The sequence below is a fragment of the Oncorhynchus masou genome, unplaced genomic scaffold, assembly GCF_036934945.1.
Source record: "Oncorhynchus masou masou isolate Uvic2021 unplaced genomic scaffold, UVic_Omas_1.1 unplaced_scaffold_596, whole genome shotgun sequence".
Lineage (NCBI taxonomy): Eukaryota > Metazoa > Chordata > Actinopteri > Salmoniformes > Salmonidae > Oncorhynchus > Oncorhynchus masou.
The window spans coordinates 312,144-339,848 of NW_027012384.1; the positions used below are offsets into that span (position 1 = coordinate 312,144).

At 51.0% G+C, this 27,705-nt stretch overlaps 1 protein-coding gene across 2 annotated transcripts in view; it reads right to left on the reverse strand.

The window, feature by feature from the left end:
• Positions 1 to 27,705, reverse strand: part of LOC135536332 (adipocyte plasma membrane-associated protein-like) — a 46,098-nt gene that overhangs the window by 5,616 nt on the left and 12,777 nt on the right. The window contains exons 3-9 of one of the 2 annotated variants that reach the window (XM_064962687.1): positions 26,809 to 26,930; positions 26,382 to 26,480; positions 11,237 to 11,389; positions 5,965 to 6,080; positions 5,733 to 5,893; positions 5,280 to 5,475; positions 1,924 to 2,146 (exon numbers count right to left, since the gene is read on the reverse strand). In XM_064962687.1, coding sequence (XP_064818759.1) covers positions 2,117 to 2,146; positions 5,280 to 5,475; positions 5,733 to 5,893; positions 5,965 to 6,080; positions 11,237 to 11,389; positions 26,382 to 26,480; positions 26,809 to 26,930 — 877 coding nt within the window. In that variant the 3' untranslated portion in view covers positions 1,924 to 2,116. Of the gene's footprint in view, positions 1 to 1,923; positions 2,147 to 5,279; positions 5,476 to 5,732; positions 5,894 to 5,964; positions 6,081 to 11,236; positions 11,390 to 26,381; positions 26,481 to 26,808; positions 26,931 to 27,705 lie in introns of those variants that run through there. The other variant, XM_064962686.1, reaches the window with a different exon arrangement.

Sequence of the window (27,705 nt, forward strand, 5' to 3'; positions counted from 1 at the left end):
AACACCATGTTGCTGTCTGAATTATCTATTGTATTTATCTCCTCGAGAACACCATGTTGCTGTCTGAATTATCTCTTGTATTTATTTCCTCTAGAACACCATGTTGCTGTCTGAATTATCTCTTGTATTTTTCTCTACTAGAACACCATGTTGCTGTCTGAATTATGTCTTGTATTTATCTCCTCGAGAACACCATGTTGCTGTCTGAATTATGTCTTGTATTTATCTCCTCTAGAACACCATGTTGCTGTCTGAATTATCTCTTGTATTTATCTCCTCAAGAACACCATGTTGCTGTCTGAATTATCTCTTGTATTTTTCTCTACTAGAACACCATGTTGCTGTCTGAATTATGTCTTGTATTTATCTCCTCGAGAACACCATGTTGCTGTCTGAATTATGTCTTGTATTTATCTCCTCGAGAACACCATGTTGCTGTCTGAATTATCTCTTGTATTTATCTCCTCAAGAACACCATGTTGCTGTCTGAATTATCTCTTGTATTTTTCTCTACTAGAACACCATGTTGCTGTCTGAATTATCTATTGTATTTATCTCCTCGAGAACACCATGTTGCTGTCTGAATTATCTCTTGTATTTATTTCCTCTAGAACACCATGTTGCTGTCTGAATTATCTCTTGTATTTTTCTCCTCTAGAACACAATGTTGCTGTCTGAATTATCTATAGTATTTATCTCTACTAGAACACCATGTTGCTGTCTGAATTATCTCTTGTATTTATCTCTACTAGAACACCATGTTGCTGTCTGAATTATCTATAGTATTTATCTCTACTAGAACATAGGAAAAACGCCAAGGGGGTGAATACTTTAACAAGGCACTGTATCATGTTGCTGTCTGAATTATGTCTTGTATTTACCTCCTCTAGAACACCATGTTGCTGTCTGAATTATCTCTTGTATTTATCTCTACTAGAACACCATGTTGCTGTCTGAATTATCTATTGTATTTATCTCCTCTAGAACACCATGTTGCTGTCTGAATTATCTCTTGTATTTATCTCCTCAAGAACACCATGTTGCTGTCTGAATTATCTCTTGTATTTTTCTCTACTAGAACACCATGTTGCTGTCTGAATTATGTCTTGTATTTATCTCCTCGAGAACACCATGTTGCTGTCTGAATTATGTCTTGTATTTATCTCCTCGAGAACACCATGTTGCTGTCTGAATTATCTCTTGTATTTTTCTCCTCTAGAACACCATGTTGCTGTCTGAATTATCTATTGTATTTATCTCCTCTAGAACACCATGTTGCTGTCTGAATTATCTCTTGTATTTATCTTGGGATTGGGTTTGCGCCAGGCATAGCGTTTTCCTTGATGGCCAAAAAGCTACATTTTAGTCTCATCTAACCAGAGTACCTTCTTCCATATGTTTGGGGAGTCTCCCACATGCCCTTTGGCGAACACCAAACATATTTGCTTATTTTTTCTTGAAGCAATGGCTTTTTTTCCTGGCCACTCTTCTGTAAAGCCCAGCTCTGTGGAGTGTATGGCTTAAAGTGGCCCTATGGACAGATACTCCCATCTCTGCTGTAGAGCTTTGCAGCTCCTTCAGGGTTATCTTTGGTCTCTTTGTTTCCTCTCTGATTAATGCCCTCCTTGCCTGGTCTGTGAGTTGTGGTGGGCGGCCCTCTCTTGGCAGGTTTGTTGTGTTGCCATATTCTTTCCATTTTTTTATAATGGATTTAATGGTGCTTTTTTATAATCCAACCCTGATCTGTATATACGTAGATCATGTGACAATTAGATTGCACACAGGTGGACTTTATTGAACTAATGATGTGACTTCTGCAGGTAATTGGTTGCACCAGATCTTATGTAGGGGCTTCATAGCGAAGGGGGTGAATACATATGCACACACCACTTTTCCTTTTGAATTTCTTTTGAATTTATTGAAGTTAATTAAATTTCACTTCACCGATTTGAACTAATTTGTGTAGGTCCATTACATGCAATCCAAATACAAATCTATTTAAATTACAGGTTGTAATGTAACAAAATAGGAAAAACGCCAAGGGAGTGAATACTTTAACAAGGCACTGTATCATGTTGCTGTCTGAATCATCTCTTGATGGAGGCTCTCTGTCCTCTCAGATTACTCTCTCTAGTCTCACTGCAGCCTGGAACAAAGAACACAGAGGCCTGGGAGAGAGGTCTACCACACAGGGGCATGGGAGAGAGATCTACAACACAGGGGCCTGGGAGAGAGGTCTACAACACAGGGGCCTGGGAGAGAGGTCTACAACACAGGGGCCTGGGAGAGAGGTCTACAACACAGGGGCCTGGGAGAGAGGTCTACAACACAGGGAGGGGCCTGGGAGAGAGGTCTACAACACAGGGAGGGGCCTGGGAGAGAGGTCTACCACACAGGGGCCTGGGAGAGAGGTCTACCACACAGGGGCCTGGGAGAGAGGTCTACCACACAGGGGCCTGGGAGAGGTCTACCACACAGGGGCCTGGGAGAGAGGTCTACCACACAGGGGCATGGGAGAGAGATCTACAACACAGGGAGGGGCCTGGGAGAGAGGTCTACAACACAGGGGCCTGAGAGAGGTCTACCACACAGGGGCCTGGGAGAGAGATCTACCACACAGGGGCCTGGGAGAGAGGTCTACCACACAGGGGCCTGGGGAGAGGTCTACCACACAGGGGCCTGGGAGAGAGGTCTACAACACAGGGGCCTGGGAGAGAGGTCTACAACACAGGGGCCTGGGAGAGAGGTCTACCACACAGGGGCCTGGGAGAGAGGTCTACCACACAGGGGCCTGGGAGAGAGGTCTACCACACAGGGGCCTGGGAGAGAGGTCTACCACACAGGGGCCTGGGAGAGAGGTCTACCACACAGGGGCCTGGGAGAGAGGTCTACCACACAGGGGCCTGGGAGAGGTCTACCACACAGGGGCCTGGGAGAGAGGTCTACCACACAGGGGCCTGAGAGAGGTCTACCACACAGGGGCCTGGGAGAGAGGTCTACAACACAGGGGCCTGGGAGAGAGGTCTACAACACAGGGGCCTGGGAGAGAGGTCTACCACACAGGGGCATGGGAGAGAGATCTACAACACAGGGGCCTGGGAGAGAGGTCTACAACACAGGGGCCTGGGAGAGAGGTCTACAACACAGGGGCCTGGGAGAGAGGTCTACAACACAGGGGCCTGGGAGAGAGGTCTACAACACAGGGAGGGGCCTGGGAGAGAGGTCTACAACACAGGGAGGGGCCTGGGAGAGAGGTCTACCACACAGGGGCCTGGGAGAGAGGTCTACCACACAGGGGCCTGGGAGAGAGGTCTACCACACAGGGGCCTGGGAGAGAGGTCTACCACACAGGGGCCTGGGAGAGAGGTCTACCACACAGGGGCATGGGAGAGAGATCTACAACACAGGGAGGGGCCTGGGAGAGAGGTCTACAACACAGGGGCCTGAGAGAGAGGTCTACCACACAGGGGCCTGGGAGAGAGATCTACCACACAGGGGCCTGGGAGAGAGGTCTACCACACAGGGGCCTGGGAGAGAGGTCTACAACACAGGGGCCTGGGAGAGAGGTCTACAACACAGGGGCCTGGGAGAGAGGTCTACCACACAGGGGCCTGGGAGAGAGGTCTACCACACAGGGGCCTGGGAGAGAGGTCTACCACACAGGGGCCTGGGAGAGAGGTCTACCACACAGGGGCCTGGGAGAGAGGTCTACCACACAGGGGCCTGGGAGAGAGGTCTACCACACAGGGGCCTGAGAGAGGTCTACCACACAGGGGCCTGGGAGAGAGGTCTACCACACAGGGGCCTGAGAGAGGTCTACCACACAGGGGCCTGGGAGAGAGGTCTACAACACAGGGGCCTGGGAGAGAGGTCTACAACACAGGGGCCTGGGAGAGAGGTCTACCACACAGGGGCCTGGGGAGAGGTCTACCACACAGGGGCCTGGGAGAGAGGTCTACCACACAGGGGCCTGAGAGAGAGGTCTACCACACAGGGGCCTGGGAGAGAGGTCTACCACACAGGGGCATGGGAGAGAGGTCTACAACACAGGGGCATGGGAGAGAGGTCTACCACACAGGGACATGGGAGAGAGGTCTACCACACAGGGGCCTGGGAGAGAGGTCTACCACACAGGGGCCTGGGAGAGAGGTCTACCACACAGGGGCCTGGGAGAGAGGTCTACAACACAGGGGCCTGGGAGAGAGATCAACAACACAGGGAGGGGCCTGGGAGAGAGGTCAACCACACAGGGGCCTGGGAGAGAGGTCAACAACACAGGGAGGGGCCTGGGAGAGAGGTCTACCACACAGGGGCCTGGGAGAGAGCTCTACCACACAGGGAGGGGCCTGGGAGAGAGGTCTACCACACAGGGAGGGGCCTGGGAGAGAGGTCTACCACACAGGGGCCTGGGGAGAGGTCTACCACACAGGGGCCTGGGAGAGAGGTCTACAACACAGGGAGGGGCCTGGGAGAGAGGTCTACCACACAGGGGCCTGGGAGAGAGGTCTACCACACAGGGGCCTGGGAGAGAGGTCTACCACACAGGGGCCTGGGAGAGAGGTCTACAACACAGGGAGGGGCCTGGGAGAGAGGTCTACAACACAGGGAGGGGCCTGGGAGAGAGGTCTACCACACAGGGAGGGGCCTGGGAGAGAGGTCTACTACACAGGGAGGGGCCTGGGAGAGAGGTCTACAACACAGGGAGGGGGCTGGGAGAGAGGTCTACCACACAGGGGCCTGGGAGAGAGGTCTACCACACAGGGGCCTGGGAGAGAGGTCTACAACACAGGGGCCTGGGAGAGAGGTCTACCACACAGAGGCCTGGGAGAGAGGTCTACCACACAGGGGCCTGGGAGAGAGGTCTACAACACAGGGGCCTGGGAGAGAGGTCTACAACACAGGGGCCTGGGAGAGAGGTCTACAACACAGGGGCCTGGGAGAGAGGTCTACCACACAGGGGCCTGGGAGAGAGGTCTACCACACGGGGAGGGGGCTGGGAGAGAGGTCTACCACACAGGGGCCTGGGAGAGAGGTCTACCACACAGGGAGGGGGCTGGGAGAGAGGTCTACCACACAGGGGCCTGGGAGAGAGGTCTACAACACAGGGGCCTGGGAGAGAGGTCTACCACACAGGGGCCTGGGAGAGAGGTCTACCACACAGGGGCCTGGGGGAGAGGTCTACCACACAGGGGCCTGGGAGAGAGGTCTACAACACAGGGGCCTGGGAGAGAGGTCTACCACACATTGATGATGATGATGATGATGATGGTGAAACTAACCTTAGCCAGAAAGCGTTTGACCGCTGGGTACGGACCAATCAGGTCCAGGAATGGAGGCATGAGCTTCCTGAAGCGTGTGGTCGTTAGGCCAACCAGGAAGGTTCCACGGTCGCTAAGGCGGATGTTGTCAGGGTAACCGGGCATATTGTTCATGATGACCTCCTTGGTGCCAGCCTTGGGGCCTTTCAGCCAGTACCTACAGAGGTAGAGAGAGAAAAGGAACCATGAGTCATTCAAACAAAAGGCCTTTCAGCCAGTATCTGGAGGGAGGGAGGGAGGGAGGGCAATGATTGTTCTATGACAAAAAGGCCTTTCTGTACTGTGAGGGTTCCTCTGTCCTGCTGATCAGCCACCTCTGATAACACAATGATATTTACATGTTAAAAGGAAAAACACAGGAAGGACAGTTACTATGGAAAACACTGTCCTCCGTTAGTGTGTGTGTGTGTGTACCTGAGGATACACCCGATGCTGGTCTCGGCTAGCAGCAGGAAGCTCTCGTCAGGTGACAGGGCGATGCCATTGGGCATGTAGAGACCATCCAGTAGGACACCCACACGTCCTGACAAGGGGTCAAAGGTCAGGAGACGACCCAGAGCGTTGGTCTCTATCACCTAGACGTTAGAAGTCAGGGGTTATAGAGCGTATAAAGAAGGGTGATTTGTAGGAGTACAGAGCGACAGACCTCTAGTTTGACGTGTCGTCGTCCCCAGCGAGAGGAGGAGTCCGTAAAGTAAATGATCCCAGTCTGAGAGGAGATCTCCAAGCCGTTCAGGAACGCAAACGGAACCCCGTCAGCTCCTAGAGCACAAAGATATTACATTAGTTAACTGGATGTACATTAGCCTCACAAGACTTTTACCACATTTTGTTGCTTTATAGCCTTATTATAAAATATATATATATTTTTAAATCCACTCAATCACCACACAATACCCCATAATGACATCACAATGCCCCATAATGACACCACAACAACCCATAATGACATCACAATGCCCCATAATGACACCACAATAACCCATAATGACAAAGCAAAAACATTTTTGATAATTTACTACAAACAAAATATGGAAATATCACATTTACATAAGTATTCAGACCCTTTATTCAGTACTTTGTTGAAGCACCTTTGTCAGAGATTACAGCCTTGAGTCTTCTTAGATAAGATGCTACAAGCTTGGCACACCTGTATTTGGGGAGGATCTCCCATTCTTCTCTGCAGATCCTCTCCAGCGCTGTCAGGTTGGATGGGGAGTGTCGCTGCACAGCTATTTTCAGGTCTCTCCAGAGATATGCTCCATTCTGTACTTTGCTCCGTATATCTTTCCCTCGATCCTGACTAGTCTTCATGTCCCTGCCACTGAAAAACATCCCCACAAGCATGACGCTGCCACCACCATGCTTCACCGTAGGGATTGTGCCAGGTTTCCTCCAGATGTGACGCTTGGCATTCAGGCCAAAGAGTTCAATCTTGGTTTCATCCGAGGTTTCATCTTGTTTCTCATGGTCTGAGAGTCCTTTAGGTGCCTTTTTGCAAACTCCATAAGGCCTGATTGGTGGAGTGCTGCAGAAATGGTTGTCCTTCTGGAAGGTTATCCCATCTCCTCAAAGGAGCTCTGTCAGAGTGACCAGTGGGTTCTCAGTCACCTCTCTGACCAAGGCCCTTGTCCCGATTGCTCAGTTTGGCCGGGCGGCCAGCTCTAGGAGTCTTGGCGGTTCCAAACTTCTTCCATTTAAGAATGATGGAGGCCACTGTGTTCTTGGAGACATTACTTAAAAATCATACAATGTGATTTTCTGGATTTTTGATTCCGTCTCTCACAGTTGAAGTGTACCTATGATAAAAATTACAGACCTCTACATGCTTTGTAAGTAGGAAAACCTGCAACATCGGCATGGTGTCAAATACTTGTTCTCCCCAGTGTATGTTTATATGTATATATTTATACCTTAAAGGTCCTAAAATTACATTTCAAATAGCTAAATAATCCCTGTTATGACCATCTTAAAACAATTCTATATGTTAGAACCTGCTGTCCAGTCAGAGTTAAGGTTAGACTGTCAGACCTGCTGTCCAGTCAGAGTTAAGGTTAGACTGTCAGACCTGCCGTCCAGTCAGAGTTAAGGTTAGGGGTTAGACTGTCAGACCTGCTGTCCAGTCAGAGTTAAGGTTAGACTGTCAGACCTGCTGTCTAGTCAGAGTTGAGGTTAGACTGTCAGACCTGCTGTCTAGTCAGAGTTGAGGTTAGACTGTCAGACCTGCTGTCTAGTCAGAGTTGAGGTTAGACTGTCAGACCTGCTGTCTAGTCAGAGTTAAGGTTCGGGGTTAGACTGTCAGACCTGCTGTCTCGTCAGTTAAAGTTAGGGGTTAGACTGTCAGACCTGTTGTCCAGTCAGAGTTAAGGTTAGACTGTCAGACCTGCTGTCTAGTCAGAGTTGAGGTTAGACTGTCAGACCTGCTGTCTAGTCAGAGTTAAGGTTCGGGGTTAGACTGTCAGACCTGCTGTCTCGTCAGTTAAAGTTAGGGGTTAGACTGTCAGACCTGTTGTCCAGTCAGAGTAAAGGTTAGACTGTCAGACCTGCTGTCCAGTCAGAGTTAAGGTTAGGGGTTAGACTGTCAGACCTGTTGTCCAGTCAGAGTAAAGGTTAGACTGTCAGACCTGCTGTCCAGTCAGAGTTAAGGTTAGGGGTTAGACTGTCAGACCTGCTGTCTAGTCAGAGTTAAGGTTAGGGGTTAGACTGTCAGACCTGCTGTCCAGTCAGAGTTAAGGTTTGGGGTTAGACTGTCAGACCTGCTGTCTAGTCAGAGTTAAGGTTAGACTGTCAGACCTGCTGTCTCGTCAGTTAAAGTTAGGGGTTAGACTGTCAGACCTGCTGTCTAGTCAGAGTTAAGGTTTGGGGTTAGACTGTCAGACCTGCTGTCTAGTCAGAGTTAAGGTTAGACTGTCAGACCTGCTGTCCAGTCAGAGTTGAGGTTAGACTGTCAGACCTGCTGTCCAGTCAGAGTTAAGGTTAGGGGTTAGACTGTCAGACCTGCTGTCCAGTCAGAGTTAAGTTTAGGGATTAGACTGTCAGACCTGCTGTCCAGTCAGAGTTAAGGTTAGGGGTTAGACTGTCAGACCTGCTGTCCAGTCAGAGTTAAGGTTAGGGGTTAGACTGTCAGACCTGCTGTCCAGTCAGAGTAAAGGTTAGACTGTCAGACCTGCTGTCTAGTCAGAGTTAAGGTTAGACTGTCAGACCTGCTGTCTCGTCAGTTAAAGTTAGGGGTTAGACTGTCAGACCTGCTGTCTAGTCAGAGTTAAGGTTTGGGGTTAGACTGTCAGACCTGCTGTCTAGTCAGAGTTAAGGTTAGGGGTTAGACTGTCAGACCTGCTGTCTAGTCAGAGTTAAGGTTAGACTGTCAGACCTGCTGTCTAGTCAGAGTTAAGGTTAGACTGTCAGACCTGCTGTCCAGTCAGAGTTGAGGTTAGACTGTCAGACCTGCTGTCCAATCAGAGTTAAGGTTAGGGGTTAGACTGTCAGACCTGCTGTCCAGTCAGAGTAAAGGTTAGACTGTCAGACCTGCTGTCTAGTCAGAGTTAAGGTTAGACTGTCAGACCTGCTGTCTCGTCAGTTAAAGTTAGGGGTTAGACTGTCAGACCTGCTGTCTAGTCAGAGTTAAGGTTTGGGGTTAGACTGTCAGACCTGCTGTCTAGTCAGAGTTAAGGTTAGCTGTTAGACTGTCAGACCTGCTGTCTAGTCAGAGTTAAGGTTAGACTGTCAGACCTGCTGTCTAGTCAGAGTTAAGGTTAGACTGTCAGACCTGCTGTCCAGTAAGAGATAATGTTAGACTGTCAGACCTGCTGTACAGTAAGAGATAATGTTAGACTGTCAGACCTGCTGTCCAGTCAGAGATGAGGTTAGACTGTCAGACCTGCTGTCCAATCAGAGTTAAGGTTAGACTGTCAGACCTGCTGTACAGTAAGAGTTGAGGTTAGACTGTCAGACCTGCTGTCCAGTAAGAGATAAGGTTAGACTGTCAGACCTGCTGTACAGTCAGATTTAAGGTTAGACTGTCAGACCTGCTGTCCAGTCAGAGTTGAGGTTAGACTGTCAGACCTGCTGTCCAGTCAGAGATGAGGTTAGACTGTCAGACCTGCTGTCCAATCAGAGTTAAGGTTAGACTGTCAGACCTGCTGTCCAGTAAGAGATAATGTTAGACTGTCAGACCTGCTGTACAGTCAGATTTAAGGTTAGACTGTCAGACCTGCTGTCCAGTCAGAGTTAAGGTTAGACTGTCAGACCTGCTGTCCAATCAGAGTTAAGGTTAGACTGTCAGACCTGCTGTCTAGTCAGAGTTAAGGTTTGGGGTTAGACTGTCAGACCTGCTGTCCAGTCAGAGTTTAGGTTAGGGGTTAGACTGTCAGACCTGCTGTCCAGTCAGAGTTTAGGTTAGACTGTCAGACCTGCTGTCTAGTCAGAGTTAAGGTTAGACTGTCAGACCTGCTGTCCAATCAGAGTTAAGGTTAGACTGTCAGACCTGCTGTCCAGTAAGAGATAATGTTAGACTGTCAGACCTGCTGTACAGTAAGAGTTGAGGTTAGACTGTCAGACCTGCTGTCCAATCAGAGTTAAGGTTAGACTGTCAGACCTGCTGTCCAGTAAGAGTAAAGGTTAGACTGTCAGACCTGCTGTCCAGTCAGAGTTAAGGTTAGACTGTCAGACCTGCTGTCCAATCAGAGTTAAGGTTAGACTGTCAGACCTGCTGTCCAGTCAGAGTTAAGGTTAGACTGTCAGACCTGCTGTCCAGTCAGAGTTAAGGTTAGACTGTCAGACCTGCTGTCCAGTCAGAGTTAAGGTTAGACTGTCAGACCTGCTGTCCAGTCAGAGTTAAGGTTAGACTGTCAGACCTGCTGTCCAGTCAGAGTTAAGGTTAGACTGTCAGACCTGCTGTCCAATCAGAGTTAAGGTTAGACTGTCAGACCTGCTGTCCAGTCAGAGTTAAGGTTAGACTGTCAGACCTGCTGTCCAGTCAGAGTTAAGGTTAGACTGTCAGACCTGCTGTCCAATCAGAGTTGAGGTTAGACTGTCAGACCTGCTGTCCAGTAAGAGTTTAGGTTAGGGGTTAGACTGTCAGACCTGCTGTCCAGTCAGAGTTGAAGTTAGACTGTCAGACCTGCTGTCCAATCAGAGTTAAGGTTAGGGGTTAGACTGTCAGACCTGCTGTCCAATCAGAGTTAAGGTTAGCGGTTAGACTGTTAGACCTGCTGTCCAGTCAGAGATAAGGTGAGGGTTAGACTGTCAGACCTGCTGTCCAGTCAGAGTTAAGGTTAGACTGTCTGACCTGCTGTCCAGTAAGAGTTAAGGTTAGGGGTTAGACTGTCAGACCTGCTGTCCAGTCAGAGTTAAGGTTAGACTGTCAGACCTGCTGTCCAGTCAGAGTTGAGGTTAGACTGTCGGACCTGCTGTCTAGTCAGAGTTAAGGTTTGGGGTTAGACTGTCAGACCTGCTGTCCAGTAAGAGATAAGGTTAGACTGTCAGACCTGCTGTCCAGTAAGAGATAAGGTTAGACTGTCAGACCTGCTGTCCAGTCAGAGTTAAGGTTAGACTGTCAGACCTGCTGTCTAGTCAGAGTTAAGGTTAGACTGTCTGACCTGCTGTCCAGTAAGAGTTAAGGTTTGGGGTTAGACTGTCAGACCTGCTGTCCAGTCAGAGTTAAGGTTAGGGGTTAGACTGTCAGACCTGCTGTCCAGTCAGAGTTAAGGTTAGCGGTTAGACTGTCAGGCCTGCTGTCCAGTAAGAGATAAGGGAAGACTGTCAGACTTGCTGTCTAGTCAGAGTTAAGGTTTGGGGTTAGACTGTCAGACTTGCTGTCTAGTCAGAGTTAAGGTTTGGGGTTAGACTGTGAATGATCAGACCTTGTTTGCTGTCCGGTAGCAGGGTCTTGTGTCCAGTCTGTGGATAGGGGACGTTACCTGTCTTGCTGTCCAGTAGCAGGGTCTTGTGTCCAGTCTGGGGGTCAACAGAAAACAGCCCAAAGTAGGAGTCAGCTACGATCAGCTGACCACCACTGTCCAACCGCACACCATGAGGACGACCACAGACTGGCTCATAGTCTGTCCTGCTACCTAGAGGACCAACAGAGATAACATCACAGTCTGTCCTGCTACCAAGAGGACCAACAGAGATAACATCACAGTCTGTCCTGCTACCTAGAGGACCAACAGAGATAACATCACAGTCTGTCCTGCTACCTAGAGGACCAACAGAGATAACATCACAGTCTGTCCTGCTACCTAGAGGACCAACAGAGATAACATCACAGTCTGTCCTACCAAGAGGACCAACAGAGATAAAATCACAGTCTGTCCCTACCAAGAGGACCAACAGAGATAACATCACAGTCTGTCCTGCTACCAAGAGGACCAACAGAGATAACATCACAGTCTGTCCTACCGAGAGGACCAACAGAGATAACATCACAGTCTGTCCTGCTACCGAGAGGACCAACAGAGATAACATCACAGTCTGTCCTGCTACCGAGAGGACCAACAGAGATAACATCACAGTCTGTCCTGCTACCGAGAGGACCAACAGAGATAACATCACAGTCTGTCCTGCTACCGAGAGGACCAACAGAGATAACATCACAGTCTGTCCTGCTACCTAGAGGACCAACAGAGATAACATCACAGTCTGTCCTGCTACCAAGAGGACCAACAGTCTGTCCTGCTACCTAGAGGACCACAGATAAAATCACAGTCTGTCCTGCTACCAAGAGGACCAACAGAGATAACATCACAGTCTGTCCTGCTACCGAGAGGACCAACAGAGATAACATCACAGTCTGTCCTGCTACCGAGAGGACCAACAGAGATAACATCAGTCTGTCCTGCTACCGAGAGGACCAACAGAGATAACATCACAGTCTGTCCTGCTACCGAGAGGACCAACAGAGATAACATCACAGTCTGTCCTGCTACCGAGAGGACCAACAGAGATAACATCACAGTCTGTCCTGCTACCGAGAGGACCAACAGAGATAACATCACAGTCTGTCCTGCTACCGAGAGGACCAACAGAGATAACATCACAGTCTGTCCTGCTACCGAGAGGACCAACAGAGATAACATCACAGTCTGTCCTGCTACCTAGAGGACCAACAGAGATAACATCACAGTCTGTCCTGCTACCTAGAGGACCAACAGAGATAACATCACAGTCTGTCCTGCTACCAAGAGGACTGCTACCAAGAGGACCAACAGAGATAACATCACAGTCTGTCCTGCTACCTAGAGGACCAACAGAGATAACATCACAGTCTGTCCTGCTACCAAGAGGACCAACAGAGATAACATCACAGTCTGTCCTGCTACCTAGAGGACCAACAGAGATAACATCACAGTCTGTCCTGCTACCTAGAGGACCAACAGAGATAACATCACAGTCTGTCCTGCTACCTAGAGGACCAACAGAGATAACATCACAGTCTGTCCTGCTACCAAGAGGACCAACAGAGATAACATCACAGTCTGTCCTGCTACCAAGAGGACCAACAGAGATAACATCACAGTCTGTCCTGCTACCGAGAGGACCAACAGAGATAACATCACAGTCTGTCCTGCTACCGAGAGGACCAACAGAGATAACATCACAGTCTGTCCTGCTACCGAGAGGACCAACAGAGATAACATCACAGTCTGTCCTGCTACCGAGAGGACCAACAGAGATAACATCAGTCTGTCCTGCTACCGAGAGGACCAACAGAGATAACATCACAGTCTGTCCTGCTACCGAGAGGACCAACAGAGATAACATCAAAGTCTGTCCTGCTACCTAGAGGACCAACAGAGATAACCTCACAGTCTGTCCTGCTACCTAGAGGACCAACAGAGATAACATCACAGTCTGTCCTGCTACCTAGAGGACCAACAGAGATAACATCACAGTCTGTCCTGCTACCTAGAGGACCAACAGAGATAACATCACAGTCTGTCCTGCTACCTAGAGGACCAACAGAGATAACATCACAGTCTGTCCTGCTACCTAGAGGACCAACAGAGATAACATCACAGTCTGTCCTGCCCTCTTTCGGTCTCTCCAGTCTGGAACAACATCAGAGGATTTCTAGAGATTTACTAGACGGTCTCTAACACAACCTGACACACACACACACACACACACAACCTGACACACACACACACACACACACACACACACACACACACACACACACACACACACAACCTGACACACACACACACACACACACACACACACACAACCTGACACACACACACACACACAACCTGACACACACACAACCTGACACACACACACACACACAACCTGACACACACACACACACACACACACACACAACCTGACACACACACACACAACCTGGCACACACACACAACCTGGCACACACACACACAACCTGGCACACACACACACAACCTGGCACACACACACACAACCTGGCACACACACACACAACCTGGCACACACACACACAACCTGACACACACACACACAACCTGGAACACACACAACCTGGCACACACACACACAACCTGGCACACACACACACAACCTGGCACACACACACACAACCTGGCACACACACAGAAACATCTTTTTGGCCAGAGCTCAGAGGAAGACAATCGGCTGCCGGCCACATCAACAGAGATCTGAACAGAACATGTTCACACAGCTAAACACTTCCCAACAGAAGAGTCAGTGTTCCACGGGTCCAGTAGAACATCTGAAATATTCAGGTCCTCCCCTTTTCTAAATGTTTTCTCACCTGTTCCATACCTACTGAACTGAACACAGCCCTGTAGATCCCAGACAGATTCCATCATACATCAATAAGCCTGCTATAATTACTGACCACACTCCTACTACTGTCAGCTAGCCAGATAGACATGAAGAATTGTTAGCAAGCCAGATAGCCTGGAAGAACTGTGAGCTAGCCAGATAGCCACGAAGAATTGTTAGCTAGTCAGATAGCCATGAAGAACTGTGAGCTAGCCAGGTATCCATGAAGAACTGTTAGCAAGCCAGGTATCCATGAAGAACTGTTAGCTAGGGGAAGTGCAGCGTGAGGTAATACAGTAGGGGGAGTGCTGCTCAGCGTGAGGTAATACAGTAGGGGGAGTGCTGCTCAGCGTGAGGTAATACAGTAGGGGGAGTGCTGCTCAGCGTGAGGTAATACAGTAGGGGGAGTGCTGCTCAGCGTGAGGTAATACAGTAGGGGGAGTGCTGCTCAGCGTGAGGTAATACAGTAGGGGGAGTGCTGCTCGGCGTGAGGTAATACAGTAGGGGGAGTGCTGCTCAGCGTGAGGTAATACAGTAGGGGGAGTGCTGCTCAGCGTGAGGTAATACAGTAGAGGGAGTGCTGCTCAGCGTGAGGTAATACAGTAGGGGGAGTGCTGCTCGGCGTGAGGTAATACAGTAGAGGGAGTGCTGCTCAGCGTGAGGTAATACAGTAGGGGGAGTGCTGCTCAGCGTGAGGTAATACAGTAGGGGGAGTGCTGCTCAGCGTGAGGTAATACAGTAGGGGGAGGTGCAGCGTGAGGTAATACAGTAGGGGGAGGTGCAGAGAGAGGTAATACAGTAGGGGGAGTGCTGCTCAGCGTGAGGTAATACAGTAGGGGGAGTGCTGCTCAGCGTGAGGTAATACAGTAGAGGGAGGTAATGCAGTAGGGAGAGTGCTGCTCAGCGTGAGGTAATACAGTAGGGGGACTGGTGCTCAGCGTGAGGTAATACAGTAGGGGGACTGGTGCTCAGCGTGAGGTAATACAGTAGGAGGAGTGCTGCTCAGCGTGAGGTAATACAGTAGGGGGAGTGCTGCTCAGCGTGAGGTAATACAGTAGGGGGAGTGCTGCTCAGCGTGAGGTAATACAGTAGGGGGAGTGCTGCTCAGCGTGAGGTAATACAGTAGGGTGAGTGCGGCTCAGCGTGATGTAATACAGTAGGGGGAGTGCTGCTCAGCGTGAGGTAATACAGTAGGGGGAGTGCTGCTCAGCGTGAGGTAATACAGTAGGGGGTGTGCTGCTCAGCGTGAGGTAATACAGTAGGGGGAGTGCTGCTCAGCGTGAGGTAATACAGTAGGGGGAGTGCTGCTCAGCGTGAGGTAATACAGTAGGGGGAGTGCTGCTCAGCGTGAGGTAAAACAGTAGGGGGAGGTGCGGCGTGAGGTAATACAGTAGGGGGAGGTAATGCAGTAGAGGGAGTGCTGCTCAGCGTGAGGTAATACAGTAGGGGGAGGAGCTGCTCAGCCTGAGGTAATACAGTAGGGGGAGTGCTGCTCAGCGTGAGGTAATAGAGTAGGGGGAGTGCTGCTCAGCGTGAGGTAATAGAGTAGGGGGAGTGCTGCTCAGCGTGAGGTAATAGAGTAGGGGGAGTGCTGCTCAGCGTGAGGTAATACAGTAGGGGGAGGAGCAGCGTGATGAAATACAGAAGGGGGAGTGCTGCTCAGCGTGAGGTAATACAGTAGGGGGAGTGCTGCTCAGCGTGAGGTAATACAGTAGGGGGAGTGCTGCTCAGCGTGAGGTAATACAGTAGGGGGAGTACTGAGGTAATACAGTAGGGGAGTGCTGCTCAGCATGAGGTAATACAGTAGGGAGAGTGCTGCTCAGCGTGAGGTATTACAGTAGGGGGAGTGCTGCTCAGCGTGAGGTAATACAGTAGGGGGAGTGCTGCTCAGCGTGAGTTAATACAGTAGGGGAGGTGCAGTGAGAGGTAATACAGTAGGGGGAGTGCTGCTTAGCGTGAGGTAATACAGTAGGGAGAGGTGCAGTGAGAGGTCATACAGTAGGGGGAGTGCTGCTTAGCGTGAGGTAATAGAGTAGGTGGAGTGCTGCTCAGCGTGAGGTAATACAGTAGGGGGAGTGCTGCTCAGCGTGAGGTAATACAGTAGAGGGAGGTGCAGTGAGAGGTAATACAGTAGGGGGAGTGCTGCTCAGTGTGAGGTAATACAGTAGGGGGAGTGCTGCTCAGCGTGAGGTAATACAGTAGGGGGAGTGCTGCTCAGCGTGAGGTAATACAGTAGGGGGAGTGCTGCTCAGCGTGAGGTAATACAGTAAGGGTAGTGCTGCTCAGCGTGAGGTAATACAGTAGGGGGAGTGCTGCTCAGCGTGAGGTAATACAGTAGGGGGAGTGCTGCTCAGCGTGAGGTAATACAGTAGGGGGAGTGCTGCTCAGCGTGAGGTAATACAGTAGGGGGAGTGCTGCTCAGCGTGAGGTAATACAGTAGGGGGAGTGCTGCTCAGCGTGAGGTAAAACAGTAGGGGGAGGTGCAGCGTGAGGTAATACAGTAGGGGAGGTAATGCAGTAGGGGGAGTGCTGCTCAGCGTGAGGTAATACAGTAGGGGGAGGAGCAGCGTGATGAAATACAGAAGGGGGAGTGCTGCTCAGCGTGAAGTAATACAGTAGGGGGAGTGCTGCTCAGCGTGAGGTAATACAGTAGGGGGAGTGCTGCTCAGCGTGAGGTAATACAGTAGGGGGAGTGCTGCTCAGCGTGAGGTAATACAGTAGGGGAGTGCTGCTCAGCGTGAGTTAATACAGTAGGGGGAGGTGCAGTGAGGTAATACAGTAGGGGGAGTGCTGCTTAGCGTGAGGTAATACAGTAGGGAGAGGTGCAGTGAGAGGTCATACAGTAGGGGGAGTGCTGCTTAGCGTGAGGTAATAGAGTAGGTGGAGTGCTGCTCAGCGTGAGGTAATACAGTAGGGGGAGTGCTGCTCAGCGTGAGGTAATACAGTAGAGGGAGGTGCAGTGAGAGGTAATACAGTAGGGGGAGTGCTGCTTAGCGTGAGGTAATACAGTAGGGGGAGTGCTGCTCAGTGTGAGGTAATACAGTAGGGGGAGTGCTGCTCAGCGTGAGGTAATACAGTAGAGGGAGGTGATACAGTAGGAGGAGTGCTGCTCAGCGTGAGGTAATACAGTAGGGGGAGTGCTGCTCAGCGTGAGGTAATACAGTAGGGGGAGTGCTGCTCAGCGTGAGGTAATACAGTAGGGGGAGTGCTGCTCAGCGTGAGGTTATACAGTAGGGGGAGTGCTGCTCAGCGTGAGGTAATACAGTAGGGGGAGTGCTGCTCAGTGAGGTAATACAGTAGGGGGAGTGCTGCTCAGCGTGAGGTAATACAGTAGGGGGAGTGCTGCTCAGCCTGAGGTAATACAGTAGGGGAGTGCTGCTCAGCGTGAGGTAATACAGTAGGGGGAGTGCTGCTCAGCGTGAGGTAATACAGTAGGGGGGAGGTAATGCAGTAGGGGGAGTGCTGCTCAGCGTGAGGTAATACAGTAGGGGGAGTGCTGCTCAGCGTGAGGTAATACAGTAGGGGGAGTGCTGCTCAGCGTGAGGTAATACAGTAAGGGAGTGCTGCTCAGCGTGAGGTAATACAGTAGGGGGAGTGCTGCTCAGCGTGAGGTAATACAGTAAGGGAGTGCTGCTCAGCGTGAGGTAATACAGTAGGGAGAGTGCTGAGGTAATACAGTAGGGGGAGTGCTGCTCAGCGTGAGGTAATACAGTAGGGGGAGTGCTGCTCAGCGTGAGGTAATACAGTAGGGGGAGTGCTGCTCAGCGTGAGGTAATACAGTAAGGGAGTGCTGCTCAGCGTGAGGTAATACAGTAGGGGGAGTGCTGCTTAGCGTGAGGTAATAGAGTAGGTGGAGTGCTGCTCAGCGTGAGGTAATACAGTAGGGGGAGTGCTGCTCAGCGTGAGGTAATACAGTAAGGGTAGTGATGCTCAGCGTGAGGTAATACAGTAGGGGGAGTGCTGCTCAGCGTGAGGTAAAACAGTAGGGGGAGGTGCAGCGTGAGGTAATACAGTAGGGGGAGGTAATGCAGTAGGGGGAGTGCTGCTCAGCGTGAGGTAATACAGTAGGGGGAGGAGCAGCGTGATGAAATACAGAAGGGGGAGTGCTGCTCAGCGTGAGGTAATACAGTAGGGGGAGTGCTGCTCAGCGTGAGGTAATACAGTAGGGGGAGTGCTGCTCAGCGTGAGGTAATACAGTAGGGGAGTGCTGCTCAGCGTGAGGTAATACAGTAGGGAGAGTGCTGAGGTAATACAGTAGGGGGAGTGCTGCTCAGCGTGAGGTAATACAGTAGGGGGAGGTGCAGTGAGAGGTAATACAGTAGGGGGAGTGCTGCTCAGCGTGAGTTAATACATTAGGGGGAGGTGCAGTGAGAGGTAATACAGTAGGGGGAGTGCTGCTTAGCGTGAGGTAATACAGTAGGGAGAGGTGCAGTGAGAGGTCATACAGTAGGTGGAGTGCTGCTTAGCGTGAGGTAATAGAGTAGGTGGAGTGCTGCTCAGCGTGAGGTAATACAGTAGGGGGAGTGCTGCTCAGCGTGAGGTAATACAGTAGAGGGAGGTGCAGTGAGAGGTAATACAGTAGGGGGAGTGCTGCTTAGCGTGAGGTAATACAGTAGGGGGAGTGCTGCTCAGTGTGAGGTAATACAGTAGGGGGAGTGCTGCTCAGCGTGAGGTAATACAGTAGAGGGAGGTGATACAGTAGGAGGAGTGCTGCTCAGCGTGAGGTAATACAGTAGGGGGAGTGCTGCTCAGCGTGAGGTAATACAGTAGGGGGAGTGCTGCTCAGCGTGAGGTAATACAGTAGGGGGAGTGCTGCTCAGCGTGAGGTAATACAGTAGGGGGAGTGCTGCTCAGCGTGAAGTAATACAGTAGGGGGAGTGCTGCTCAGTGAGGTAATACAGTAGGGGGAGTGCTGCTCAGCGTGAGGTAAAACAGTAGGGGGAGTGCTGCTCAGCGTGAGGTAATACAGTAGGGGGAGTGCTGCTCAGTGAGGTAATACAGTAGGGGGAGTGCTGCTCAGCGTGAGGTAATACAGTAGGGGGAGTGCTGCTCAGCCTGAGGTAATACAGTAGGGGGAGTGCTGCTCAGCGTGAGGTAATACAGTAGGGGGAGTGCTGCTCAGCGTGAGGTAATACAGTAGGGGGAGTGCTGCTCAGCGTGAGGTAATACAGTAGGGGGAGTGCTGCTCAGCGTGAGGTAATACAGTAGGGGGAGTGCTGCTCAGCGTGAGGTAATACAGTAGGGGGGAGTGCTGCTCAGCGTGAGGTAATACAGTAGGGGGGAGTGCTGCTCAGCCTGAGGTAATACAGTAGGGGGAGTGCTGCTCAGCATGAGGTAATACAGTAGGGGGGAGGTAATGCAGTAGGGGGAGTGCTGCTCAGCGTGAGGTAATACAGTAGGGGGAGTGCTGCTCAGCGTGAGGTAATACAGTAGGGGGAGTGCTGCTCAGCGTGAGGTAATACAGTAGGGAGAGTGCTGAGGTAATACAGTAGGGGGAGTGCTGCTCAGCGTGAGGTAATACAGTAGGGGGAGTGCTGCTCAGCGTGAGGTAATACAGTAGGGGGAGTGCTGCTCAGCGTGAGGTAATACAGTAAGGGAGTGCTGCTCAGCGTGAGGTAATACAGTAGGGGGAGTGCTGCTTAGCGTGAGGTAATACAGTAGGGGGAGTGCTGCTCAGCGTGAGGTAATACAGTAGGGAGAGGTGCAGTGAGAGGTCATACAGTAGGGGGAGTGCTGCTTAGCGTGAGGTAATAGAGTAGGTGGAGTGCTGCTCAGCGTGAGGTAATACAGTAGGGGGAGTGCTGCTCAGCGTGAGGTAATACAGTAGAGGGAGGTGAAGTGAGAGGTAATACAGTAGCGGGAGTGCTGCTTAGCGTGAGGTAATACAGTAGGGGGAGTGCTGCTCAGTGTGAGGTAATACAGTAGGGGGAGTGCTGCTCAGCATGAGGTAATACAGTAGGGGGAGTGCTGCTCAGCGTGAGGTAATACAGTAAGGGTAGTGATGCTCAGCGTGAGGTAATACAGTAGGGGGAGTGCTGCTCAGCGTGAGGTAAAACAGTAGGGGGAGGTGCAGCGTGAGGTAATACAGTAGGGGGAGGTAATGCAGTAGGGGGAGTGCTGCTCAGCGTGAGGTAATACAGTAGGGGGAGGAGCAGCGTGATGAAATACAGAAGGGGAGGTAATGCAGTAGGGGGAGTGCTGCTTAGCGTGAGGTAATACAGTAGGGGGAGTGCTGCTCAGTGTGAGGTAATACAGTAGGGGGAGTGCTGCTCAGCATGAGGTAATACAGTAGGGGGAGTGCTGCTCAGCGTGAGGTAATACAGTAGTGGGAGTGCTGCTCAGCGTGAGGTAATACAGTAGGGGGAGTGCTGCTCAGCGTGAGGTAATACAGTAGGGGAGGGCTGCTCAGCGTGAGGTAATACAGTAGGGAGAGTGCTGAGGTAATACAGTAGGGGGAGTGCTGCTCAGCGTGAGGTAATACAGTAGGGGGAGGTGCAGTGAGAGGTAATACAGTAGGGGGAGTGCTGCTCAGCGTGAGTTAATACATTAGGGGGAGGTGCAGTGAGAGGTAATACAGTAGGGGGAGTGCTGCTTAGCGTGAGGTAATACAGTAGGGAGAGGTGCAGTGAGAGGTCATACAGTAGGTGGAGTGCTGCTTAGCGTGAGGTAATAGAGTAGGTGGAGTGCTGCTCAGCGTGAGGTAATACAGTAGGGGGAGTACTGCTCAGCGTGAGGTAATACAGTAGAGGGAGGTGCAGTGAGAGGTAATACAGTAGGGGGAGTGCTGCTTAGCGTGAGGTAATACAGTAGGGGGAGTGCTGCTCAGTGTGAGGTAATACAGTAGGGGGAGTGCTGCTCAGCGTGAGGTAATACAGTAGAGGGAGGTGATACAGTAGGAGGAGTGCTGCTCAGCGTGAGGTAATACAGTAGGGGGAGTGCTGCTCAGCGTGAGGTAATACAGTAGGGGGAGTGCTGCTCAGCGTGAGGTAATACAGTAGGGGGAGTGCTGCTCAGCGTGAGGTAATACAGTAGGGGGAGTGCTGCTCAGCGTGAGGTAATACAGTAGGGGGAGTGCTGCTCAGTGAGGTAATACAGTAGGGGGAGTGCTGCTCAGCGTGAGGTAAAACAGTAGGGGGAGTGCTGCTCAGCGTGAGGTAATACAGTAGGGGGAGTGCTGCTCAGTGAGGTAATACAGTAGGGGGAGTGCTGCTCAGCCTGAGGTAATACAGTAGGGGGGAGTGCTGCTCAGCGTGAGGTAATACAGTAGGGGGGAGTGCTGCTCAGCGTGAGGTAATACAGTAGGGGGGAGTGCTGCTCAGCGTGAGGTAATACAGTAGGGGAGTGCTGCTCAGCGTGAGGTAATACAGTAGGGGGAGTGCTGCTCAGCGTGAGGTAATACAGTAGGGGGAGTGCTGCTCAGCGTGAGGTAATACAGTAGGGGGAGTGCTGCTCAGCCTGAGGTAATACAGTAGGGGGAGTGCTGCTCAGCGTGAGGTAATACAGTAGGGGGAGTGCTGCTCAGCGTGAGGTAATACAGTAAGGGGAGTGCTGCTTAGCGTGAGGTAATACAGTAGGGGGAGTGCTGCTCAGCGTGAGGTAATACAGTAGGGGGAGTGCTGCTCAGCGTGAGGTAATACAGTCAGGGGGGGTGCTGCTCAGCGTGAGGTAATACAGTAGGGGGAGTGCTGCTCAGCGTGAGGTAATACAGTAGGGGGAGTGCTGCTCAGTGAGGTAATACAGTAGGGGGAGTGCTGCTCAGCGTGAGGTAATACAGTAGGGGGAGTGCTGCTCAGCGTGAGGTAATACAGTAGGGGGAGTGCTACTCAGCCTGAGGTAATACAGTAGGGGGAGTGCTGCTCAGCGTGAGGTAATACAGTAAGGGGAGTGCTGCTCAGTGAGGTAATACAGTTGTGGGAGTGCTGCTCAGCGTGAGGTAATACAGTAGGGGGAGTGCTGCTCAGCGTGAGGTAATACAGTAGGGGAGTGCTGCTCAGCGTGAGGTAATACAGTAGGGGAGTGCTGCTCAGCATGAGGTAATACAGTAGGGGGGAGGTAATGCAGTAGGGGGAGTGCTGCTCAGCGTGAGGTAATACAGTAGGGGGAGTGCTGCTCAGCGTGAGGTAATACAGTAGAGGGAGTGCTGCTCAGCGTGAGGTAATACAGTAGGGGGAGGAGCTGCTCAGCGTGAGGTAATACAGTAGGGGGAGTGCTGCTCAGCCTGAGGTAATACAGTAGGGGGAGTGCTGCTCAGCGTGAGGTAATACAGTATGGGGAGTGCTGCTCAGCGTGAGGTAATACAGTAGGGGGAGTGCTGCTCAGTGAGGTAATACAGTAGGGGGAGTGCTGCTCAGCGTGAGGTAATACAGTAGGGGAGTGCTGCTCAGCGTGAGGTAATACAGTAGGGGGAGGTGCAGTGAGAGGTAATACAGTAGGGGGAGTACTGCTCAGCGTGAGTTAATACAGTAGGGGGAGGTGCAGTGAGAGGTAATACAGTAGGGGGAGTGCTGCTCAGCGTGAGGTAATACAGTAGGGGGAGTGCTGCTCAGTGTGAGGTAATACAGTAGGGGGTGTGCTGCTCAGCGTGAGGTAATGCAGTAGGGGAGTGCTGCTCAGCCTGAGGTAATACAGTAGGGGGAGTGCTGCTCAGCGTGAGGTAATACAGTAGGGGAGGTGCAGTGAGAGGTAATACAGTAGGGGGAGTACTGCTCAGCGTGAGTTAATACAGTAGGGGGAGGTGCAGTGAGAGGTAATACAGTAGGGGGAGTGCTGCTCAGCGTGAGGTAATACAGTAGGGGGAGTGCTGCTCAGCGTGAGGTAATACAGTAGGGGGAGTGCTGCTCAGCGTGAGGTAATACAGTAGGGGGAGTGCTGCTCAGCGTGAGGTAATACAGTAGGGGAGTGCTGCTCAGCCTGAGGTAATACAGTAGGGGGAGTGCTGCTCAGTGAGGTAATACAGTAGGGGGAGTGCTGCTCAGCGTGAGGTAATACAGTAGGGGGAGTGTTGCTCAGCGTGAGGTAATACAGTAGGGGGAGTGCTGCTCAGCCTGAGGTAATACAGTAGGGGGAGTGCTGCTCAGCGTGAGGTAATACAGTAGGGGGAGTGCTGCTCAGCATGAGATAATACAGTAGAGGGAGTGCTGCTCAGCGTGAGGTAATACAGTAGGGGGAGTGCTGCTCAGCGTGAGGTAATACAGTAGGGGGAGTGCTGCTCAGCGTGAGGTAATACAGTAGAGGGAGTGCTGCTCAGCGTGAGGTAATACAGTAGGGGGAGTGCTGCTCAGCGTGAGGTAATAGAGTAGGGGGAGTGCTGCTCAGCGTGAGGTAATACAGTAGGGGGTGTGCTGCTCTGCGTGAGGTAATAGAGTAGGGGGAGTGCTGCTCAGCGTGAGGTAATACAGTAGGGGGTGTGCTGCTCAGCGTGAGGTAATACAGTAGAGGGAGTGCTGCTCAGCGTGAGGTAATACAGTAGGGGGAGTGCTGCTCAGCGTGAGGTAATACAGTAGGGGGAGTGCTGCTCAGCGTGAGGTAATACAGTAGGGGGAGTGCTGCTCAGCGTGAGGTAATACAGTAAGGGGAGTGCTGCTCAGCGTGAGTTAATACAGTAGGGGGAGGTGCAGTGAGAGGTAATACAGTAGGGGGAGTGCTGCTCAGCGTGAGGTAATACAGTAGGGGGAGGTGCAGTGAGAGGTAATACAGTAGGGGGAGGTAATACAGTAGGGGAGGTGCAGTGAGAGGTAATACAGTAGGGGGAGTGCTGCTCAGCGTGAGGTAATACAGTAGGGGAGTGCTGCTCAGCGTGAGGTAATACAGTAGGGGGAGTGCTGCTCAGCGTGAGGTAATACAGTAGGGGGAGTGCTGAGGTAATACAGTAGGGGGAGTGCTGCTCAGCGTGAGGTAATACAGTAGGGGGAGTGCTGCTTAGCGTGAGGTAATAGAGTAGGGGGAGTGCTGCTCAGCGTGAGGTAATACAGTAGGGGGTGTGCTGCTCAGCGTGAGGTAATACAGTAGAGGGAGGTGATACAGTAGGAGGAGTGCTGCTCAGCGTGAGGTAATACAGTAGGGGGGAGGGCTGCTCAGCGTGAGGTAATACAGTAAGGGGAGGGGCAGCGTGAGGTAATACAGTAGGGGGAGTGCTGCTCAGCGTGAGGTAATACAGTAAGGGGAGGGGCAGCGTGAGGTAATACAGTAGGGGGAGTGCTGCTCAGCGTGAGGTAATACAGTAAGGGGATGGGCAGCGTGAGGTAATACAGTAGGGGGAGTGCTGCGCAGCGTGAGGTAATACAGTAGGGGAGGTGCAGTGAGAGGTAATACAGTAGGGGGAGTGCTGCTTAGCGTGAGGTAATACAGTAGGGGGAGTGCTGCTTAGCGTGAGGTAATAGAGTAGGGGGTGTGCTGCTCAGCGTGAGGTAATACAGTAGGGGGTGTGCTGCTTAGCGTGAGGTAATAGAGTAGGGGGTGTGCTGCTTAGCGTGAGGTAATACAGTAGGGGGTGTGCTGCTCAGCGTGAGGTAATACAGTAGGGGAGTGCTGCTTAGCGTGAGGTAATACAGTAGGGGGAGTGCTGCTCAGCGTGAGGTAATACAGTAGGGGGAGGTGCAGTGAGAGGTAATACAGTAGGGGGAGGTGCAGTGAGAGGTAATACAGTAGGGGGAGGTGCAGTGAGAGGTAATACAGTAGGGGAGTGCTGCTTAGCGTGAGGTAATACAGTAGGGGGAGTGCTGCTCAGCGTGAGGTAATACAGCAGGGGGTGTGCTGCTCAGCGTGAGGTAATACAGTAGGGGGAGTGCTGCTCAGCGTGAGGTAATGCAGTAGGGGGAGTGCTGCTCAGCGTGAGGTAATACAGCAGGGGAGTGCTGCTCAGCGTGAGGTAATACAGTAGGGGGAGTGCTGCCCAGCGTGAGGTAATACAGTAGGGGGAGTGCTGCTCAGCGTGAGGTAATACAGTAGGGGGAGTGCTGCTCAGCGTGAGGTAATACAGTAGGGGAGTGCTGCTCAGCGTGAGGTAATGCAGTAGGGGGAGTGCTGCTCAGCGTGAGGTAATACAGCAGGGGGAGTGCTGCTCAGCGTGAGGTAATACAGTAGGGGGAGTGCTGCTCAGCGTGAGGTAATACAGTAGAGGGAGTGCTGCTCAGCGTGAGGTAATACAGTAGGGGGAGTGCTGCCCAGCGTGAGGTAATGCAGTAAGGGGAGTGCTGCTCAGCGTGAGGTAATACAGCAGGGGAGTGCTGCTCAGCGTGAGGTAATACAGTAGGGGGAGTGCTGCTCAGCGTGAGGTAATACAGTAAGGGGAGTGCTGCTCAGCGTGAGGTAATACAGCAGGGGAGTGCTGCTCAGCGTGAGGTAATACAGTAAGGGGAGTGCTGCTCAGCGTGAGGTAATACAGTAGAGGGAGTGCTGCTCAGCGTGAGGTAATACAGTAGGGGGAGTGCTGCTCAGCGTGAGGTAATACAGTAGGGGGGAGTACTGCTCAGTTAGTTAGTTAGTTATTGACCACACTCCTGTAAGCCTGTCCCATGTGAGTGATGAGTTAGGGTTAGTTAGTTAGTTATTGACCACACTCCTGTAAGCCTGTCCCATGTGAGTGATGAGTTAGGGTTAGTTAGTTAGTTACTGACCACACTCCTGCAAGTCCTGTCCCACATGGGTGATGAGTTAGGGTTGGTTAGTTAGTTAGTTACTCACCACACTCCTGTAAGTCCTGTCCCACGTGGCTGATGAGTTAGGGTTAGTTAGTTAGTTAGTTAGTTAGTTAGTTAGTTAGTTAGTTAGTTAGTTAGTTAGTTAGTTAGTTACTCACCACACTCCTGTAAGTCCTGTCCCATGTGGTGGATGAGTTAGGGTTAGTTAGGGTTGGTTGGTTAGCGTTAGGGTTGGGTAGTTAGCGTTGGGGTTGGGTAGTTAGTTAGCGTTAGGGTTGGTTAGTTAGTTAGTTACTGACCACACTCCTGTAAGTCCTGTCCCATGTGGGTGATGAGTTAGGGTTAGTTAGTTAGTTAGTTAGTTAGTTAGTTAGTTAGTTAGTTAGTTACTGACCACACTCCTGCAAGTCCTGTCCCACGTGGGTGATTAGTTAGTTAGTTAGTTAGTTAGTTAGTTAGTTAGTTAGTTAGTTAGTTACTGACCACACTCCTGTAAGTCCTGTCCCACGTGGCTGACGAGTTAGGGTTAGTTAGTTAGTTAGTTAGTCACCACACTCCTGTAAGTCCTGTTCCATGTGGTGGATGAGTTAGGGTTAGTTAGCGTTAGGGTTGGGTAGTTAGTTAGCGTTAGGGTTAGTTAGTTAGTTAGTTACTGACCACACTCCTGTAAGTCCCGTCCCATGTGGGTGATGAGGGTCAGAGTCTCCTGATGGATCCTCCACAGCTTCCCATCCACCGTCCCTGTGTACACGTTACCTAGGAGAGACCAGGGGTTAGAGGTCAGGGGTCAGACAGGCCACAGTGTTCTGAAAAGGTATTTCCAGTCAAAGGTCATATAAACACTGAGGAGGTGGATGAAAGACCAACAGACAGGATTCAATTAAAACATGCTGGATGAAAGACCAACAGACAGGATTCAATTAAAAGATGCTGGATGAAAGACCAACAGACAGGATTCAATTAAAACATACTGGATGAAAGACCAACAGACAGGATTCAATTAAAACATGCTGAATGAAAGACCAACAGACAGGATTCAATTAAAACATGCTGAATGAAAAACAACTTAGACAAGAGTTCTTACCCTCCTGGTCCGCAGTGAAGGATTCTGGTCCATGCAGTTGTCCAGTGAACAGCCTACGTCCGTTCTGTAGTCTGGTGTTGACAGCCAGTGGGCCCTCCAGGAGCGGAGGGGGTCCCTTGAATCTGACAGTCAATAATTCTTTAACCCTTTACCCCCTAAACTGACAGACAATAACCTTTAACCCCTAAACTGACAGACAATAACCTTTAACCCCTAAACTGACAGACAATAACCTTTAACCCCTAAACTGACAGACAATAACCTTTAACCCCTAAACTGACAGACAATAACCTTTAACCCCTAAACTGACAGACAATAATCTTTAACCCCTAAACTGACAGACAATAACCTTTAACCCTTAACCCCTAAACTGTTTCCCTCTGTAAACACCAACCTGTCTCAAAACACAACCCTTCAACTCCAATAACCCTTAACCCCCTACACAATAAAATAACAATAACGAGGCTATATACAGGTGGTACCTGTACCAAGTCAATGTGTGGGGATACAGGTTAGTAATGTGGTACCTATACTGAGTCAATGTGTGGGGGTACAGGTTAGTAATGTGGTACCTATACTGAGTCAATGTGTGGGGGTACAGGTTAGTAATGAGGCTATATACAGGGGGTACCTGTACCGAGTCAATGTGTGGGGGTACAAGTTAGTAATGAGGCTATATACAGGGGGCACCTGTACTGAGTCAATGTGTGGGTGTACAGGTTAGTAATGAGGCTATATACAGATGGTACCTGTACTGAGTCAATGTGTGGGGGTACAGGTTAGTAATGAGGCTATATACAGGGGGCACCTGTACCGAGTCAGTGTGGGGGTACAGGTTAGTAATGAGGCTATATACAGGGGGTACCTGTACCGAGTCAATGTGTGGGGGTACAGGTT